The sequence below is a fragment of the Ixodes scapularis genome, unplaced genomic scaffold (genome assembly GCF_016920785.2).
Source record: "Ixodes scapularis isolate PalLabHiFi unplaced genomic scaffold, ASM1692078v2 PGA_scaffold2__306_contigs__length_199485367, whole genome shotgun sequence".
NCBI classification, from domain to species: domain Eukaryota; kingdom Metazoa; phylum Arthropoda; class Arachnida; order Ixodida; family Ixodidae; genus Ixodes; species Ixodes scapularis.
Window position 1 is genome coordinate 114,247,278 of NW_024609857.1, and position 18,489 is coordinate 114,265,766.

General features: G+C 42.7%; 1 protein-coding gene across 1 annotated transcript; it reads left to right on the forward strand.

Annotated features, from left to right (window-relative positions):
* Positions 1–716: 716 nt before the first annotated feature.
* On the forward strand, positions 717–17,005 carry LOC115322773 (cytochrome P450 3A41-like). The gene is made up of 6 exons (XM_040206624.2): positions 717–853; positions 4,191–4,299; positions 5,809–5,897; positions 7,381–7,521; positions 14,374–14,539; positions 16,928–17,005. The coding sequence occupies exons 1-6, from the start codon at positions 717–719 to the stop codon at positions 17,003–17,005; spliced, it is 720 nt and encodes a 239-aa protein (XP_040062558.2).
* Positions 17,006–18,489: the final 1,484 nt, after the last annotated feature.

The window sequence follows — 18,489 nt, forward strand, 5'->3', positions numbered from 1 at the left end:
TGTGTAATAGAAGCATATTGTCAGGGAAATGCATGTATTATTAAAAGGAAGATGGGGCACTTCTACATTTGAGAAAAAACGCATGAATTGCGTTCATTTGGCCTTCAGAATAACAGATATCAAAATTATATTTCAATGCGACGCGCCGGAGAGCCGCAAGAGCAATTTCAAAATAGGGCTGAAGCCCCGCCCCCCTAGCCTTGGGCAGCCAAAAGAGCCGTCGATGACGTCACGGACAGCTACTGTCTTTCGCGTTTTTCTCGCGTTTAACAATACTTAAGCAGCAAATGGTTTGGGTATTCGGGTTCACGGGGTAAAAATACACTAGAATTCACTTCTAACTCATTTTTTCCAAGAAGCTCCGTAGCTTCCCTTTAAGAAGCTACTTGTTTGACTTCGGCAATTCTTTGTGTTTTGTGCTCGGTTCTGCGGAATCATTTAGACCAGACGCTTTTTCGCGGCATCGTCAAATAAATGTATGACAACGCCATAGAACTATAAAAAAAATATAATAGTTCACTTTTTTGGCACAGTTTAGTACAGTCCAAGTCACAAGAATGAACACTAAAATAAACTTACAGAAAAAAATTAAAACAAAATGTCAAGTGATGATGACTTGGCATAAAACCCTGAAAGACGGCGTTCTTGGCAACCAATTTATTAATTTAAAGTATCATCTTATGCTGAATCGCTGAGCCCGATGACTCAGAATACAAATGACAATCTACACTTGGAAAATGTCTCATTGCAACGGATTGAGACTGCAAATCTTTACAGCGGACAAGTCACCTAGGGGACTGAGGATCACACCGTTTGCAACAGTAGCCAATGCCGAACTCTTCATCATCGCAGGGTAAGATCAAATCACGAAATGATTTTTCAGAACATCTCAATAACTGACAAGATGAGAGGATACGACCCCTAATGAGCGTTTACCGTAGTACTCTGTTTGTCTAGATAGCTGCAGCCAACTAAATGCGTTTTTTGTCCGGTTAATCTTTGTAAGAAAAAGAACCTCCGAAGCCTATAAATAACTTCGTGAAGCACTACTCATAGCATTAAAACAGCGGCTCTGATGTGTCTGTTGAAGCAATTTACCAGGATAAAATCTCTCCTGCGCCATGCTGCAATATTGTACGACATCAGCAGAATCTCCTCAAGACTTTCTTTGAAGTTGTTTTTCAAACAACCAAAATTAAGGCAAGCTAAATCAACGTGACGTTTTCCAGACTCTCAAACTCAGTTAAACAAAATAAATTTCTTATTTAAAAAAGCGCCTCGCAACTTTTTTAAAATTTTTATAATGCAATTAATTGCAAAGGTGCAAGCGAGCTGGACAAGAAATGACGAAAGTAATCCCTGGAGAATTGTGTTTGTCCTCTGTCCCTCTTGTTCCCCTTCTCCAGGGACTATTTTCGTCGTGCTTCGCAACGTTGTTGACAGAGTGGGTTACCAAGCTACCTGTCAAGCTGAGAGACATATATACCCGTTGGCCAAAATTGGCGAACGGATGTTTGCCCCGCCAACAGGTCAAACACAGCGCCGTCGTCACATGACCTATACACCGATTCAGTTTACCGCTAAATGTTTCTGAAAAATTGATGTCACGTGACTTGACGTCATGTCACCTATACAGCAATCTAGCTTGTCCGCTAAATTTAGCGGGAAAACTGACGCCCCATGACGCGACGTGTCACTCAACAAGTTTCTAATTGAAACCATATGTCTATTTTCACCAAATAAAAAGTTAATTAATCATTTTAGTTAATGAGCCAACTAATTACTAAGTATCGCGAATATATAGGGTGTCCAAAGTCACTAGGCTCGATCTAAAATGGACCGTAAAAATCGGCGCCTGCACGTAGCAATGTAAACAGTGCATCGCCGCCCACCATGAGCCTGGCACGTTTCTTGGGCCTATTTATTACGCAAAGAGAGCTACGCTTTGTAATTTTGCAAGAAAAAACCGGTCTTGTACACGTTACTGAAAAAAGTAATCGATTACAATTACTATTACTCTTGGCTAAAAAGTATTCGATTAGATTACTTGATTACTCGACGGCAAAAGTAATTGGACATTACTTAAATAAGTAATCGTTACTTTTCCGATTACTTTAGTGTGTGAAGACACATCTTTAGCGCTCATAACAATGAACTACTTCCAACCTATATTTCACATTTGCCCAAGTATTGAAGAAGAAAAACTGGCTCCCTCTTCGTGGTCGTTGCACCTTCACAATGCGGACACAAGCATAGAATTCGTTTGAAGACGTTTAATGATTTAGGCGTTCGCCAGTGTGTGGGGGGTGGGGGGGAGCGGAGGGGGTTCTAGATCTTGTTAAGCTTGAGACAGGGTTGTCGCTCAAATTTGTTTGCGTCGCTTATTTTATTATTCACATGTGGATGAGCTCGCATGTTATGAAAAGAGCAACAGCTCCAGGATTTGAAACGGATCATGTGCAGTATCCATTAGCGGAAGAGATCGCCCCGACCACTTCTCAACTCGAAACATGGCTTGTCACAAAGACCACGTAGGGGAAATGGGGAAATATTTCAACTGCTTTTGTTATATTTTGTATCCGCTTTAGGCATTCTTCGGTTCTGGTTCTCCTACGGGCTGCGAGTAGGTACCCTAAGCAGGATTTTTTATATATTTTTTTTATTTCTGTGTGTGTGTGCGTGAGGGGGCTAGTTTGAACGAAGGACTCACAAAGCTACATTCTGCTCCCTTAAACTTCGCCCTGAATGGGCTTTGTCACGCACTGTGGCTTCCCTGGGACTTCCCCCTTCCTGTCCCCAGGACGAAAAAAAACAAAAACAAAAACGGACATTCCACAGAAACTGTACATAGAAAGAGATTGACCTCGTTTCCTACAGCTCCGCAAAATCTTTCTTTTTTCCGTTCGAAAAAAAAAGAAGCAAATTTTAATTTTGTCATTTTATAAAAAAAGGCGTGTGCCGGGTGGGGGGGGGGGGGGGGGGCCGTGGCCAAATTGTAACGGTTACAAGTAATTTTATTACTTCAAAAAGTAATTAGATTACTCTTGTGATTACTGCCTAATAAAAGTAATCAACTGATTACAAAATTACTCCAAAAAGTGATCGATTACAAGTAATTTGATTACTTGTAATGCGTACGGTACAAGTCTGGAAAAAGCCGACCAGTAAAATACACCCGTGACGAAACGTTTAGATTGCTACGTGCAGGCGTCGATTTTTACGATCCATTTTAAATCGAGCCTGGTGACTTGGGACATCCCTATATATATAAATACCGAGCGACCCAAGTCACCAGGCTCGATCTAAAATGAACCGTAAGAATCGACGACTGCACGTAGCAATCTGAACTTTTTTTTTCATGTAAAATTACAAAGCGTAGCTCTTTCTTTCTGTAAAAAATATGGCCAAGAAACTTGCCAGGGTCTAGGGCTGGCGGCGACGCAGAGGACCAAGTCCGGTAGCAGGGTGTGTTTGGCGTTCGTAATGATGGATGGCGCTACCGCCTTATCGCGACGGGTCGCGACCACCGTGGTTAATTAAAATGAACATAATCTTTCTGAAATGTACATTGGTTAAAAAATGAATGTGGACAATAAAAGCAAATTCAAGTAAAAAAAAAAAAAAAAGAAATAACGACGGCGCTTTTGCTGTCAACGGATTTCGTCTGCGTGTCGTCTGCTTTCTTTCGCTGGTCGGCTGCACCTTCAGACGCTGCTCCCGACGCCATCTATCAATACGAACGCCAAACACACCCCGCTACTAGACTTGGTCGTCTGCGGCGCCGCCTGCCATAGACCCTGGCCAGTTTCTTGGCCCTATTTCTCACAGAGATAGCTACGCTTTGTAATTTTAGAAGATAAACACGACCTGTGAAATACACCTTTGGCGAAAAGTTTACGTTGCTATTTTCAGGCCTCAATTTTTATGGTCTATTTTTGATAGAGCCTGGTGAGTTGGGTCACCCTATATATATATAATTATATATTGATACCACATGACCTGTATTATAAATTACTGTAAATAGTCGTCTGAACATATTGTAATTAAAACTATCTAAATACTGCATTTCATGCATTATACGTCTTTGAAAGTAAAGGTCGCTGCCAATTTATATTTCCTTCCTTGTCGCCGAATCACTTTAGCTTGAGTGTTGCCAGCAAACTCACCTTTCAACAAAACGTTTGTTTCAGACTTGAGGCGGTCACTTCGGCACTCTCATTCACCGCATACCTTTTGGCAAAACATCAGGACGTCCAAGACAAAGTGAGGGCGGAAGTGAAACTTCTTCTGCAGAAAGATGTAAGTCTCTGAACGCTATGCAATGGCATAAAATTCTCAGCGTTTTAAAAACAATCTGAACACAGGAATCTTCGATTAAAACTGCTCTTGCACCTATCACATTCTTCTTGCTCTAAAGTCACATGGTGCGTCGCCATTCTCATTGTGCTTCGCGAAGAGTGGTATGTTTAGGATTTGCTTGGCAAGAAGGTTAAGCCCAGTGCTTCAAAGGCCCCTAAAAAACAAAAAAAAAACCTTTTTCTTTTTAAACAAACTGGTTGGGACACGCGTGTCACAAAATAAATTTTACGCGAAAAAATATTTTTGGAGCATTTTGGAGACGGCGAAAAATTTGAAATTCTGCGCGCTAAGTCCATGACGTCACGGAATGGCCATTCGCTCAACGAGATGGTAATTCGCTCTTTCCATCTCAACGTGAAGGCGAAGCCGATCCACCTCTCTTCCACGCGCCCGAAATGCCGAGAGAGAAAAAAAGTTTAAAGGAGGTGACTACCGACTAAATCTCGGCTCTCGCCTGCAATATTCCTCTAAAAAATTTTGTTTTTCGCGTAAAATTAATATTTTGACACACGTGTCCCAACAAGACTGTTAAAAAAAAACGATATGGTTTTCTTTTTTGTGGCCCTTTAAGGTCTCCCACCGGTGGATGGGGGTCTCTGTTGTAGTAACCTGGCGTTCGGATTGGAGAGGGGGGGTGGAGGGTTAGTGGGTCATAATTTGACAAGCAGCTTGCCTTTAAACTAATGACATGCACATGCATCCAAATGCTGACATAGCGGTCAGCTGACAGTGTTGAACTGTACGTCAGAAACACGCCTCAACAATTCAAGTTGTATTCATCGGTCTAGTTTTCAACTTCGCCGCTAGGGAGGCGATGGTTTGATCTACTCCCCAAAGGGGTCTCAGGCCCAACGTAGATATCTCTGCGGGGTGCCTGAGGTCCCCCGAGACCTCGTTGACTTTAAGTACTGATTAACGAGACCAAAACCGCGATGGAGGAGCTGGGGTTCCAAGGTGTTTTCCTTACAGCCCAAACTTCGCGCCATTAGATTTTTTTTTTAAAATAAAGGTAGATTTAGGGAGTGCATGGTTTGCGTGCGACGACGAGGTTGCCGATGCAATGTGCCGTTGGTTTCGTCGGCAACTGACCTCAATCATCCACGACAGCATGCGGAGTGTAGTGCAGCGGTAGAGGAAGTCCATCGCTGCAGACGGGGCCTATTTTGAAAAATTAGGTGCTCCTGGAAAAGAGAAGATTCCAAATTTTCGTTTGAATGTACCATTTTTGAATTCCATCACCGAATAAAGCAGCTGCGGCCTAGGAGGAAAACCTTTTTGATCGGGCTTTGGAAAATATTTGACTTAATTATACAATTTTGCGTTATATTACGCGCAGCACGAGACAGTCTCAACCCAAATCTGATGCCTTAGTTATCACGTACACATTTTTAAGAGCATACTACTTTATTCCTAACAAGTAATTAGTTTCTTTTTTGATCTCTGTTGCAGGGAAATTTCAACTATGACAACATCTTCAGCTTGAAATACCTGAACCAAGTCATTCAGGAATCGTTAAGATTCTATCCCCCCTTGCCAGGGTACTGTGGCTCAAAACAAAATTTTTGTTTTACCAACGCGTTTTATAATATTTTATATTACAAAGTAGTCAGATAGTGATAAGCAATTGTAAAATGAAAACGAATGTGCATTGAAGTGTACTATTGAAGGCTATTCGACACATAAGAAAATGGGACATGCAGGATGGTCCCAAAATACAAGGAAATACAGTATTGAGACGCAAATACTACGCCCGTTTTATCGGGTGCAAAAGGGAGATTCTGATTAGAAGGAGCGAGAAAAAAAATTAAAAGAAGGTACCTTGGTGGATTCTTAGGAGAATGCGTGAGAATGACCCTTGGGAAACGCCACCCTTGTCCCCCTTTGGGAAACATTAATGCTGAGCCCTTTACTTTTCTGTTTTGGGTTTCTCTTTTGCATCCTAAATTTTTTTGCTGCCTCTTTTTGGATTTTTTTATGACGGGGTAACCCTTCTTATACATTTTACAAAAGGCTGTCTGCATGCAGATTCGAACGCGAGTAACCGCGAGATCCGCCCTTAGAATGCGGCATATCAATGAGTTCAGGGAGACAACTTGGCACGCGGAATTCGAACCACGGATGTCGTGGTGACTCGTCTTTGCAGACTGTCTTTTGTATGATGTGTGAGCAGTGTGAACCCGGCTTTACGGGCCAGTGTTAGCGTTTCCCAAAAGAGGACGTGTGGGGCATTTCCCGAGGATCATGCTAATGCCCGTGTCCCACTAGAGCGACAGAGAGAAACAAAAGACTGCGACAAGCCTCAAACCCATGCGGCATGCTCGCGATGGTACCTTTGGCAGGCGTTTAGTCGTTCGGTGCTCGTGAAGTAAGCACGAGCGATTGCAAGCCTACCAAAGGTACCCGCGCGTGCATGATGCTCGAGTCTTAGCATAGCCTCTCTTATTCTGGAAAGCCCCTGAAATCGCGAAAGGCTCTGGTTTGAGGCTTGTTGCTGTCGTTTGTTTTTGTCTGTCGCTCTAGTTGAACGGGGGCATAGCAGATTCTATAAGAATCGTTTGATGGATATTCCTTTAACGTTTTGCCGCCTACTGGGACCAGCGCCAGTACTTGGTTCGCACTCTATTTCAGAGCACGAACCAAGGCATACGCACTCGGCACACCTGCAAGGTTAGACTCGAGCCAGCATCCGCGCGCGCATTAGCTTCCGCCCCGTGGCACCTCTTCCCTATCCCCTTTGTCCTTCACTACTCTCCCTCTCTCTGCTCGGTTTGATTCCTTTTCCACTGTTTTGCCCACGAACGGACGCCGTCAGGTTTTCTCTGTCATCTGGGTACTAATACTAACGCACGATTAAAACTGAAACTTCAAGGGTTTTACTACGTCACGAAATCTTGTCTAAGTACATTATTAGTAATTTCTTTCTGCTTTATGTGCAATCGACAGGCGCTTTCTGGTTAGATGAAACAGAGGTGAACAAATGCAGCGTGAACTTTGATCCAACCGAATAATTATGACACGCAGGCTCGTCAGCAGAAGGTGCCAGAAGGACTTCGAATTCAATGGCCTTCGTATTCCAAAGGGCACGAACATTCAAGTTCCCGCTCGACTAATGCACCACGATCCAAGATATTGGGTCGACCCCGAGAAGTTCAATCCTGACAGGTAAAGGGCCAACGTGCTGCCATCATGGTTGTTGCTTTAAAAGATAATATACGTCTTCGCCCTGATTAATACAATGTTTCCTTAAAAGCCTCGGTAAATTCAATTTTCCCTAAAAAAGGAAACAATAAAACCCAGCAATTTATTCGCCAACAAAGTCTGGAACTGCGCCTACGCAGGCTGCCACAGTCGATTGACGAAAAACCGGCAGCCCAGTGCAGTCGGAAATCACTGACGCACACTCTCAAAAACAAGGGACGCGCGTTGAAAATCGCTTCGATCGATACCGCCGTTGGAAAGGTCTATAGAAACAACACAATGGACCATATGCAAAATAGCAGCTCCCCTAACGGTTCAAGTGCAACCTGAGAGCAGAAGACTATCAACGAATAGTTTCGGTTTCGCCGAGTTATGTACCTGTCATCTGCTGTCGTCTTCGCACCGCAATTGCTCACGTCGTCGTGGATTGGTCCACAGCAGGCTTGTGCTCATTACTTGAAAAATGTATGGATTACAATTACAAATTAACGGGCCTCAAATGTAATGGATTACAGTTACAAATTACGTTTGCTGGAAAGTAACGGAATACTTTACTCATTACGTTACAAATTCCTTTCACGCTACTTTTTCCGTACATTTATCCAGAAAACATTAGAAAGAATTTTTGTATTTTTTTTAATTGTTCTGCAACACTACTTTTCATTTCGCATACGCCCGCATTGTAGTAGTTCTAAAAAAAAAACACAAAGAAACGTTGTATTTAAGAGAAAGAGCGTAGGTGCACTCCGTTAACCTGTGCGTTGACAAGGCACCGAAAGCTGCAACCACACCCGCCATTCCGCTACATTACGGCCTCCAGAAATGTTCCCTAGAATTGTGCAGACAAAGCTAGCGGTTCGCATGCTCGGTACCAGCGTCTACCTCCGCTGCGAGATTCGGAGCTAAAGAAGCGGTCTTGGAAAGCTTTCCTTTTGATTCTGGTGTTTCGCCTGTTATTCACAAGGAAAGAAAAACTTGTTTCTAACGTTACAATGTATAGCCAATGCAGAATGCAGGTGTCCCGGCTTACCTTCATGTGTTTCCGTAGATTAGAGTTTGTTGTTCTTGCTGATGACAATGTGCTTTTTTTGGCAAGCAAAGTATGCACTGAAATTCTAGTTTTACGTTCTCCTTAATGCCCTGAATTTTAAACATCTCATAAAGAGATGGCCATGGAGACGACGGACACTCCATGACCGAAAACTCGACCAGTCAGAGAAAAAGTGGCGGCTACGGGTGATCGATCGTTCATCGGTTCTCACTTTCATGCCGATATTCGTGGAGGCCAGGGGAGGGGAGGGCACAGAGACCGAGAGGAGCGGTAGCCATCGGTTTCACAAATCGATGGAGGATCGCACCACTTTTACGCGTTATCTCTGTCCCTCTCTTTGTCAACACCTCTTAGATGGCATAACCCCCCCCCCCCCTTTATGTTGACAGTTGACTGTAAAATGAGGAGTGGATTCGGCTACGATGCCCAGACAAGTAAACCAAAAGAAGTATCGTCCGTACCACTGAAATCAATGCTCTTTGCCTCGCGCCGGGCGCTTTTCAGCCGTGCTTCAAGTGCGTGCTAGAATACAGTCGTGCACAGCAAAGATAAAGGGAATTCGACACCCTCGCGCGAGGCTACATCATCTGTTACTCGAGTTGGGAACCCGCGAAACGAGGGGGTACGGACTAGAGTTTAATGTCTGTGCAGGTGGCGGGAGACGTTGAAAAAGTTGGAAAGGGTGAAATGGTGTAAAAGCCAAAATCAAATAAACACGAAGAGCTTTCTCCTGCCCGGGAGAAGAAAAACACGATGGAAGGCGACGGATCTGGATCTTTGTCTTTCGTATATTGTACATGCCTTGCCCGTTTTTCTAGAGGTTCTAGTGACCGGTTAAACAAAAAAATCGTGCTTTCTTTTCGGCTATTCTCCCCATCCTGATGTTTTCTATTTTGTTGAACTTGCTCTCTTTATGCTGCTGAATGTTCTGCTTGAATTGTACTAGTTACTGTATTATGCTCATATTAAAAAAATGTTACGAGTAATTAAAGTAATCTGTTACCAATATTTTGTAACGAAATCACATTACAAATTACTTCCGAAAAAAAGTAACGCGGCAATTACAAGATTACTTGAAAAAGTAGTGGATTACTTCCCAAGTCTGGTCCACACTTACGCGCGTTGCGAATAACGAACAAGCGAGACAGAATTTCGTTGTAGCGTTTTCGCTCACTCCCTGTGCCAGAAGCATCGTAATTGTTTCGTTAGTCGCTGTTTCTGATATGTAGCAATGAGAAGAAAAAGGGTACACATGGCATCGCGCGTAAGTGGGGAGCAATCCATGACGACGCGAACAATAGCGGTGCGGAGACGATGGCAGACGACGGATGCAGAACGCGGACAAACCGAAACCGAAACTACCCCTTGACAGTCTTCTGCTACCAGGGTGCACCTGAACCGCTAGGGGAACTGCTACTTTGCATACTGCCCATTGAATGCCCACAAATCAGGTTGTCAAACCAAAATACTGTACTTCTTGCAGCGGTTCTCGTTCCGGTTGAGGAAAAAAAAAAGAATCTTGAAATCCAAAAGACTTAAAAAGAAAAAAAAAACAAAAAAAACGCGGTATATATTGGTTTGAATTGTTTCGTATATCCATGTTGATAAAAAAAATAAGAGCTGTAAAAAATACAGTTTTATTAAAATCTTAAATATGAATAGGGCGACGTTGAAAACTGTTTGTAAAGAACAAGAAACAAAAATACGACAAAAAAATCCTCGGAGAAGAGGAACGAAGGACACAAGTCTCCCAACACAGCTAGGTGACTGGTGCGCGACCAAAAAAATTCGTCTCGTCCAGGTATCGAACCCGGGACCTCTTCATTTCCAGTGAAGCGATTATAATTGCACTATAACCGTAACCTTAAAATCTTTTAACCTTTTTTTCGGTCGCGCACCTGTCACCGAGCTGTGTTTGGAGATTTGTGTTTGTCCTTTGTCCCTCTTGTTCCCCTTCTGCAGGGACAATTTTCGTGATTCCTGTCCAGCTCGCTCACACCTTTGCCCATTTAATTGTACTATAACAATAAAAACATTAAGCCTGTTTTTGCTTATTCTTTAGAGATTGAGACAAAAATGTGAATTTTAGTGGAGAAAGAAATCTTTCGACGCTGACCACGATTGTAAAAGTGTATATAGATACTTGTGTGTCAATGCGGGAAGTTCCGGTAGGCGTCGTTTACACATGTTTAAGCTCATCTTTAAACGATGACCTGATGGGTGAACATTATTATCCTTTCATTCTTGGCGAATTCTAAAAGCTGCAAAAAGTTAACATCACGATCTCCCTAAATCTGAGCGGGCGCATAAATGCTCATCAACAGAAGAAGCTTTGCAGTTACTAAATCGTGTGAGAAGATTCTAAAATACCATTCGGTTTACGGCCATTCAGCTGAGCTCCCAAGGATAACGACGTTACCTAAAAACATAAAAGTTTGAATATATACAAGTACTTTTCGCGACATACTTTCGCGACGAATGCGCCCGAAAGTTTTACTAAGCAAAAAACAGGAAAAGGTATTTTTAATTTTTTTTCTCCGGAACAAAAACAAATCATAATGTTTTGATTTTATTCTTCTTTTGTACGAAGAGATAAAGTTTATATTTCAGGTTTTAAATTTCGGATTTTGGTTCTGGTTCGGTCCGGTGCCCCACCAGAAATCACGATATTTTCCATTCGAGCACAATGTTTATGACCGATCATACGGTCAATTTGTCTTATACCCTTATACCCCCGTTCTACGGGTAATTAAAATGCTCTCTGGACGAACTCGTTTAAAAAATCGGTAAACCAGCGCATGACTATGGGAGCGCACCGAGACAAGATCGCAAGGTGATTCAACGACTTTTGAAAATGGATCGCTCTGTTTTAAAACAAAAAGTGTATTACTCTTTATGTGGCAAAGCTGTCTATTTACCAGCTCTGTTTCAATTACTTCACTTTGTTTTGAAACCAGCCACTACAGGTCTGGAGGTGACAAGTTTTTGCTCCGGAAACCACGCCGAGAGATGGCACACGCAAAAACTGTTTAGCTAGAGTAACTGTATATGCTATTTAGATAGGTGTCGCAAGCCATTTCCAGATCTAATGGAAATAGCCGCAATGCATTCATTCATTCATTATTAACCTGAAGATTTTAGAGTTTTTGCAATCGGGAAAGACTATCTAGTCACAGTTTCTCAACGTCTCGAACACCAAATAAGTTAAATTATTGGCAACATTGGGCACACCTACGGAACAAAAGGGTTTCATACGCGGCAGGATTTCGTCGGAAAAGCTGGCGGCATCTATCGTTCTGGCGTCTCTAATTGTTCCGTCCGGATACCGGATACGAGCCCGGGTACGAGCTCTGCAGGGTTTCCCGCTCATAATAATCCAAATGGCATCTTTCATATCTCTTTAAAAATTTGAATGTCCCTTAAATTAACCCAGCTGTACACCGAATGTCCTTAATTTAATCCAGCTGTACACCTATCTTATAAAAGCGGTCATCAGTTTAATCCAAGCACCAACAAATTTAATCCAAATTGTCACTAATTTAGTCCCAACGCCATTCATTTTGATTCAGGAGTCACTCAATCTGTTCGGTTTATATCCTCGAACTAAAAATGACTCCTGCTTATTTGTTACAACCATTTGAGAGCCCCAAGTTTTCTGCAAGTCATGAGTGACTTCTCACTGCATTCGTCTGGCATGCCTACCTTTTCGTGACCTTAAAGAGATTTCTTAGGCAATCGCACGGAATGTTCAAGACTGCATGAATGCTGTGGATATTTTGACGTATTTTGAAGAGTTGTTAGACTTTAAATTACGCATATAGTATTCAGTTTGATGGTACGGATGGCAAGGCTATTACTGGCGATGATTCTGTCGCCTTATGAGCACCTTAAAATTGAATAAGCATCGACTTACTTTTAAATTTGAAAATAATTGAAGTATTGAATAAATGATCCTAAACGAACATAAGGTGAAGGTTTCAGCTTTCTAAGCGCAGGCGTTTTATAGCCACCCTTATCTGATCATGCTCCCTCACATCAACGGGTCGGAGACACCGGCTTGTCCCAGGCATTTTTTGGAGTACAGGGAGTCTCTGAGAAAGTAGAATCGTGTTTTTCGGTGCTGGTAAACATACAATGGATCGCAAGAGGCTCAAACACCGTGAGAATATAACGCTTTCGAATGGGACAGTTCGCGAAAGGTTTAGAACATGACATTTACCTTGATCAGAAGGTAATTGGGAAAAACGAAATTTCTTTATGAGCCGACGTCCGCCTAAGTCTAATATTGTTAAAAAAAGAAATAACACTGTGGGACCATGTAGCATTTATTCCAGTGCAAAGACCGTCTCAGCAAGAAAACGCATATTGTTTTCTCGCTTACACGTTTATTTTTCGCTGAAATACTGCTGGCGCCCACAGTGTCATTCCTTGTATTGACGATATTAGGCTTAGCTACACGTAGGCTCATAGCACAATTTTGTATTTCTCAATTATATTTTGATCCAGGTGAAGTCATGTTCTCAAACATTGGCGTTCTATCCCAATAGTTAGCGTCAAATTCTCACAAAGTTTGAGCTTTCATCGATGCTTAGCTCATTTACCTGAGCCGAAAAACACGGCTCTCGTTTCTCGGGAACTTACTTTACTTACCATCGCACAGTACATTCCTCATTCCAATTGAAGAAATAATTTTAAAGCTCAAGTCGGGCGTGAAGGAATACCTCAATGAGCGAAGTGCAGACATCTGACGCACGAAATATTGCAGAAAATTGAACACGTTGACTGCGCAGACTTTACGACCGAAGTCATTTTAAGCACAATGTGCGCGCCCTTCAAACTGAGCGCATGTAACTAACATATCCGAGTGCGGAATACACGCGGTCTGAATATAACATCATCTTGTTTTGAAAGAAGGAAAGTTTAAATGTTTATGCTGCTAAGTTGATAAAACAGAACTAAAATAAAGACATAGAAACTAGCGGTTTCACTGTTAAGTCTCTCGAACTTTGGTTAATTGCTAAATAATGCCTATCAGAAGTTAAGCTTTCCTTACTCATACGCTGTGAAAAAAAAATTTTTTTTTTATCCAGGTAAAATGTACAAGGTGACAGAAGCACCGCTAGTCGAGGCTTGAACTTATAAAATTGTAATAACGTCAATATTGCCATCGATTTGGATTGCTTAAATGTATTTGATTGAATTCACAACTTTTAAAAACGGTAAATTTCCGAATCATTTTGAGTCATGTCCGAAAACCTCTTAATAAATTAAAAAAAAGTATGCAACGTGCATATACGATGAGAAATCACTCATGACTTGCAAGCAATTTCAAGCTCTAGAAAGTTGCAAAGGATAAGCATGCGTTCTGTTAATTCATAAATAAAAAAATAATTAAATTACGTGACTTCTGGATTAAACTGAATGGCATCTGGGTTAAACTGGTGACAACTTGAATTTGATTGGTTGGCGCATGGATTGCATATTTGTTCACTCAGATGAAATTGGTGAACACACGGATTAACTTCAGGGACTCTCAAATAAAAAAAAAGCTGGTAGTCAGATTATTATGAGCCGGAAAACCTGTAGTTGGTATCCAGTATTCTTCGTAGCAAAGTATTTGCTTGGGGCCTTAGGCCACTTTCCCTTTAAGCCCAAGCAACCACGTGCATTTATCTTTCGTTTTATTTTTATCACGATGCCATTTCTTCTTGATTTGACTAACAGCGGTTCTTTCACGCAAACACCGTGTATTTTTTTGTTACCAGGTTTAGCCCGGAAAACAAGGCAACGATCGAGCCAATGGCGTACATCCCTTTCGGCATCGGACCTCGGAGCTGCCCAGGGTCCCGGTTAGCCGAGATAGAGCTCCCACTGATTATGGCCAAGGCTGTGGCCAAGTTCAAGTTGCACCTCAGTGACGAACCAGAAAAGGCAAGTCGCTTTGACTCACCATCTTATCGTTGTCTCCCCCCCCCCCCCCCCCCCCCCCCCCCCCCCCCTCGGAGTCGTAGACCCACTGCAGTCACTGACGAGATGAAAACGGCAGGGAGGAGCTTCAGTTGTTCCCGCCTCTAGCGCGAGCTCGTGTAATTCGAGCTTCGACAGCCCTTCGCCGTCTCGTGCACCTCGAGCTCAAACGCGCAGCCAAAGCACGGTAGAAAGCATGCAGCGCGTGCTGGAGACCGTGCTCATGAAATGCAGCCCATATCCCCTTTCCGAGCCTCCACACGTTATTGGTGATTTGTCCATCATGCGCTTCTCGCCTTCTTTGGATCCCAACGACTCTGTGATCTGCGGTCAGGTGACTCATGCAAAGTGACCTGAGCACCTCCTGCGCTTGTTTACCCGGCAAATCCGAACAGGTGAATATATACCCGAAGCAAACGTCCTTCGAACATATGATTGAGGCGTACCTGCGGATAAATCTTCCATAACTTCTGCAGCGCACACTTCGAAGTTTGTACTATGTGTGAGCAATGTGGACACCGGCTTTAAGTTATCGGGTTCTATTCGAGACTCCAACTAACTATAGGTGGCGCCACTCATTTTCCGAGATGGCGGGTTTAGTGAGGGTCAGAGATGCGTGCCGCTGTTGAGTCTGTCTAGTGTGCTGGCTTCACTGAGCGACATAAATTATTTCGGGTAATACGAGGAAGCTAATGTTTTATGCGCGCAGGTCACCTCTTTAACCTGAAAACAAGAACGGTGTTTAGCGTATTAATTACAGAAGGATGCGCGTTTTAATTCTGGAGCGAAACAGAAACTTACCTCTATTTTGGATTTAATTTCTCGACAGAGGTTTTAATTTCGAATTTTTTCATGACTCAAGATGTGTCTCATATCGTAATTATTTACTTAAAAAGTTGTTCGCGGAAACTTTATTTTGTGACATACTGTTCGATCCAGGCTGATATTCGTAATTGTTGTAAAAATCAGTGCTGATATCTGTGCGTTCTCGCTGCCTTTTTCTCGCTCAGATAAGTGTCATGGGAAATAATGACAATTATCTCAGCACAAGAATAAGTGAATAATTCCGATTTTTACAATATGTCCACGAAACGCATAAACTAATAAACGCTGCTCTCACTGCAACAACCCAAGACGGAATCCGAGTCAGACAGCTGAAGTGTGTGTTTGTGTGTTTTTATAGCACCGCGTGACGCGTAGAACTTCATATTACATCCAGCGTTTGACTGTTTCTCTATCTTGATAACTATGTCAGAGTTTTTCATATGCCAAAAAGAAAACAAAATTATACCTTTCTGGAAAGACTATTATGGTTAAAAAGAGCATTCTCGTGATCTTGGCGTTAATTAGAGGAATACATTGCCGCGATTTGTATTAATAATAATAATATTAAAATTCACATATTTGAATAAGTAATTCTTCAAGCTTTAATATAATTTGTTGCTTATGATCTAACTTTAAACGCGCGAAGAAATATGATAATGAAAACTGTGCTAATTATCATCACTGGTTCCAATTGCTTCATTTTAATTACAAATAAAATTTAAAAAAAGTCTAAAATCAATGAAAACATTCTAGCTAATTAAATCCATGTAAAATTACATTAATTGTGGGTAAAGTATATTGTGTTATCAAAGTCGCGACTTTTGACAATCGGCGAAACGTTCAAAGTCGCCGCCAATATACTTCCAGACCAAATACCCAAAAGTTAAAAAAAAGCTTTTTTTGATTACTAGTTTTTTCATAACATTTATTTACTTTTGTATTTACTCGCCGTAGTTTTGCCAATCTCAGCCTTTCCAGTTCGAAGGAACGCCTACCTGCTTGCACATCTGCTCACTGCAGCACGTTTCGTTGGCGTTGGAAGCCGGTAAAACAGTAGTGAGTTTTAATATTGCGTATACGAGCGAACTCAAGCCCTGTGTGTTTGTGTTAGCTTTGCGCGTTCCAAACTGCGCGTTCCACACTGCGCGTGCGCGGAGCCCGAAATCGCGGTCTTGGATGGCGCGTGGCGATGAGGCGCACGCACAACGTGGGGCACGCAACTCTAACGCAAACGCACACCGCTTGCGTTCCCTTCTACGCGCAATACTAAAACTCTCCAGTAAGGTACAATCACATACCGGCTGCAGCACTACGTTGGGACAGTGAAGAGTGTTGTTTGCATTCGGAAACGGCATTTCGCGAGCCATGATCGCGAGCAGTTCCGCCATGCCCACTGAGCAGGAGAATCGGGGGACCCTCACTAGAGCGCTTCCCGTTTCCGCCGCGGGAGGGCGAGCGTCGAGCTGGAGACGCGAATAGGTAGGTTTTGTGTTTTTATAACGCAGTATTCATTGGCCTCTCTTTCAGAGCACCATCAAGTACGTTGCACCAGCGACTCTTGCATTCCCTGATGGGGGAATGTGGTTGAAGATGGAGAAGATATAAAAAGGTCGCCGTAAAGCTCTCACTTAAAAATGAATTGTATAATTGAGATTTAGAAGAAAAGCAAAAAAAAAGAAAAAGACATTCTTGAATGAATGTGCTTGAAATTATTGTTAGCTTGAAACATTTAAATATCCCAGTATGCGAAAAAAATTCGCAAGAAAAGAAATCTGCCCTTGTGATAGTGTGTAAGGAGCGAGTTAACATGCACAGAATTAGTTAATGGCATTTTGTTTGTGCCTTGGCAAAACGCACAGGCAGCAAGAGTGGCTCCGTCGACGGCAGATCTCAGTAAGGCCGACCGGGGTAACTCCGTTTTTCCCTCGTCGGAGACTCCCCGCAGCATCTGCCGAGGTAATTTTGGTCGTCGACCAGCCGACTTCACGAACACCGGCTCATCTTAACCACATAAAAAAAACAGTAGTGTTGCCTTAACTCCTTATATTTTACCTCCATGCATGTTATCTCAGCTCGATATAAACACAGGCAGCGTATTTTTTAATGTGCATTTTTTCATGTTTGCTGTCTCGTTCATGTGCGTTTCCTTTCTCTGTTGAACATTACTTTTTGTCTGGATTTTCTAATGGTACAACCGGGGAGACCGGAAGGTGAAGGGTGGGGAGGCTGTCGCCTTGTCAGGCATGCCTATGCCTTTTGTGACGCCCTCCCCCTCAGACAACTGTGCTACTCGTCGGTTTCCTGAATAAAATATTTGATTTGTACCAAAATGATGTGTTGACCTCGTTGGCCTTGTCCTTTTCTTCAGCGCTTCCTAATTTTCGCAATATTTGATTTCATTCGAAATATTGAATAGCAGACGATGCTTCTTTCTGTCACCGACTTCTCCGTTAGACGCATTTGATCTAGACGCCAAAAAGAGTGACCAGCAAAACACTGTCTCCGCGCATAGAAAGCCGCAGGTCAAATGCTCATCGACAACATGGTGTCCGGCGAGATTTAGAACCGGAGGTACGTCACGTGAAGCCGGCGTGTGCGCAATCCCGGTAACAATACACTTACAAAAAATAAGAAAAAAGGTGTAAGATCTTTTTCAAGGATTTCGTGGCTCTATCAACTTCTACCCACGCCTTTCTACAGTTTTTGTCAACAGTATAAAATACAGCCGCTATTATAAAAGTGTAGGGGTGTGGGGGTATTTGTTTCAATTCCGCTGCGTCATGACTCCACACTGGAAGAAGAAACATAGATCACGACTTCCCCTCGCATATAGTTAAGGGTATGAATGATACACAGCTCGTTTGATAGATTGAAATATAGCTGTCATTTTTAATGCGCTAGCATTAGTACTTACTTGACAGAGAAAAGCTGACGGCGTCCGTCTGTGGACAAAGCAGTGGAAAGGGAACCTCGCCGCGTAAAGAAGAGTAGTGAAGGATAAAGGCGAAAGGGAGGCAACGGTCAGGGGGCGGAAGCCAGTGCGCGCGCGGATGCTGGGGTGAGTCTGAGCTCGCGAATGTGCGGAGCGC

What these genes read in the sequence shown, in the direction of transcription:
- LOC115322773 (XM_040206624.2), top strand. Translation starts at nt 717, where the DNA reads ATGACAATCTACACTTGGAAAATGTCTCATTGCAACGGATTGAGACTG. An exon ending in TTCTATCCCCCCTTGCCAGG is followed by an intron (nt 5,898 to 7,380) that starts GTACTGTGGCTC and finishes TATGACACGCAG; the next exon opens with GCTCGTCAGCAGAAGGTGCC. An exon ending in TCAGTGACGAACCAGAAAAG is followed by an intron (nt 14,540 to 16,927) that starts GCAAGTCGCTTT and finishes CCTCTCTTTCAG; the next exon opens with AGCACCATCAAGTACGTTGC.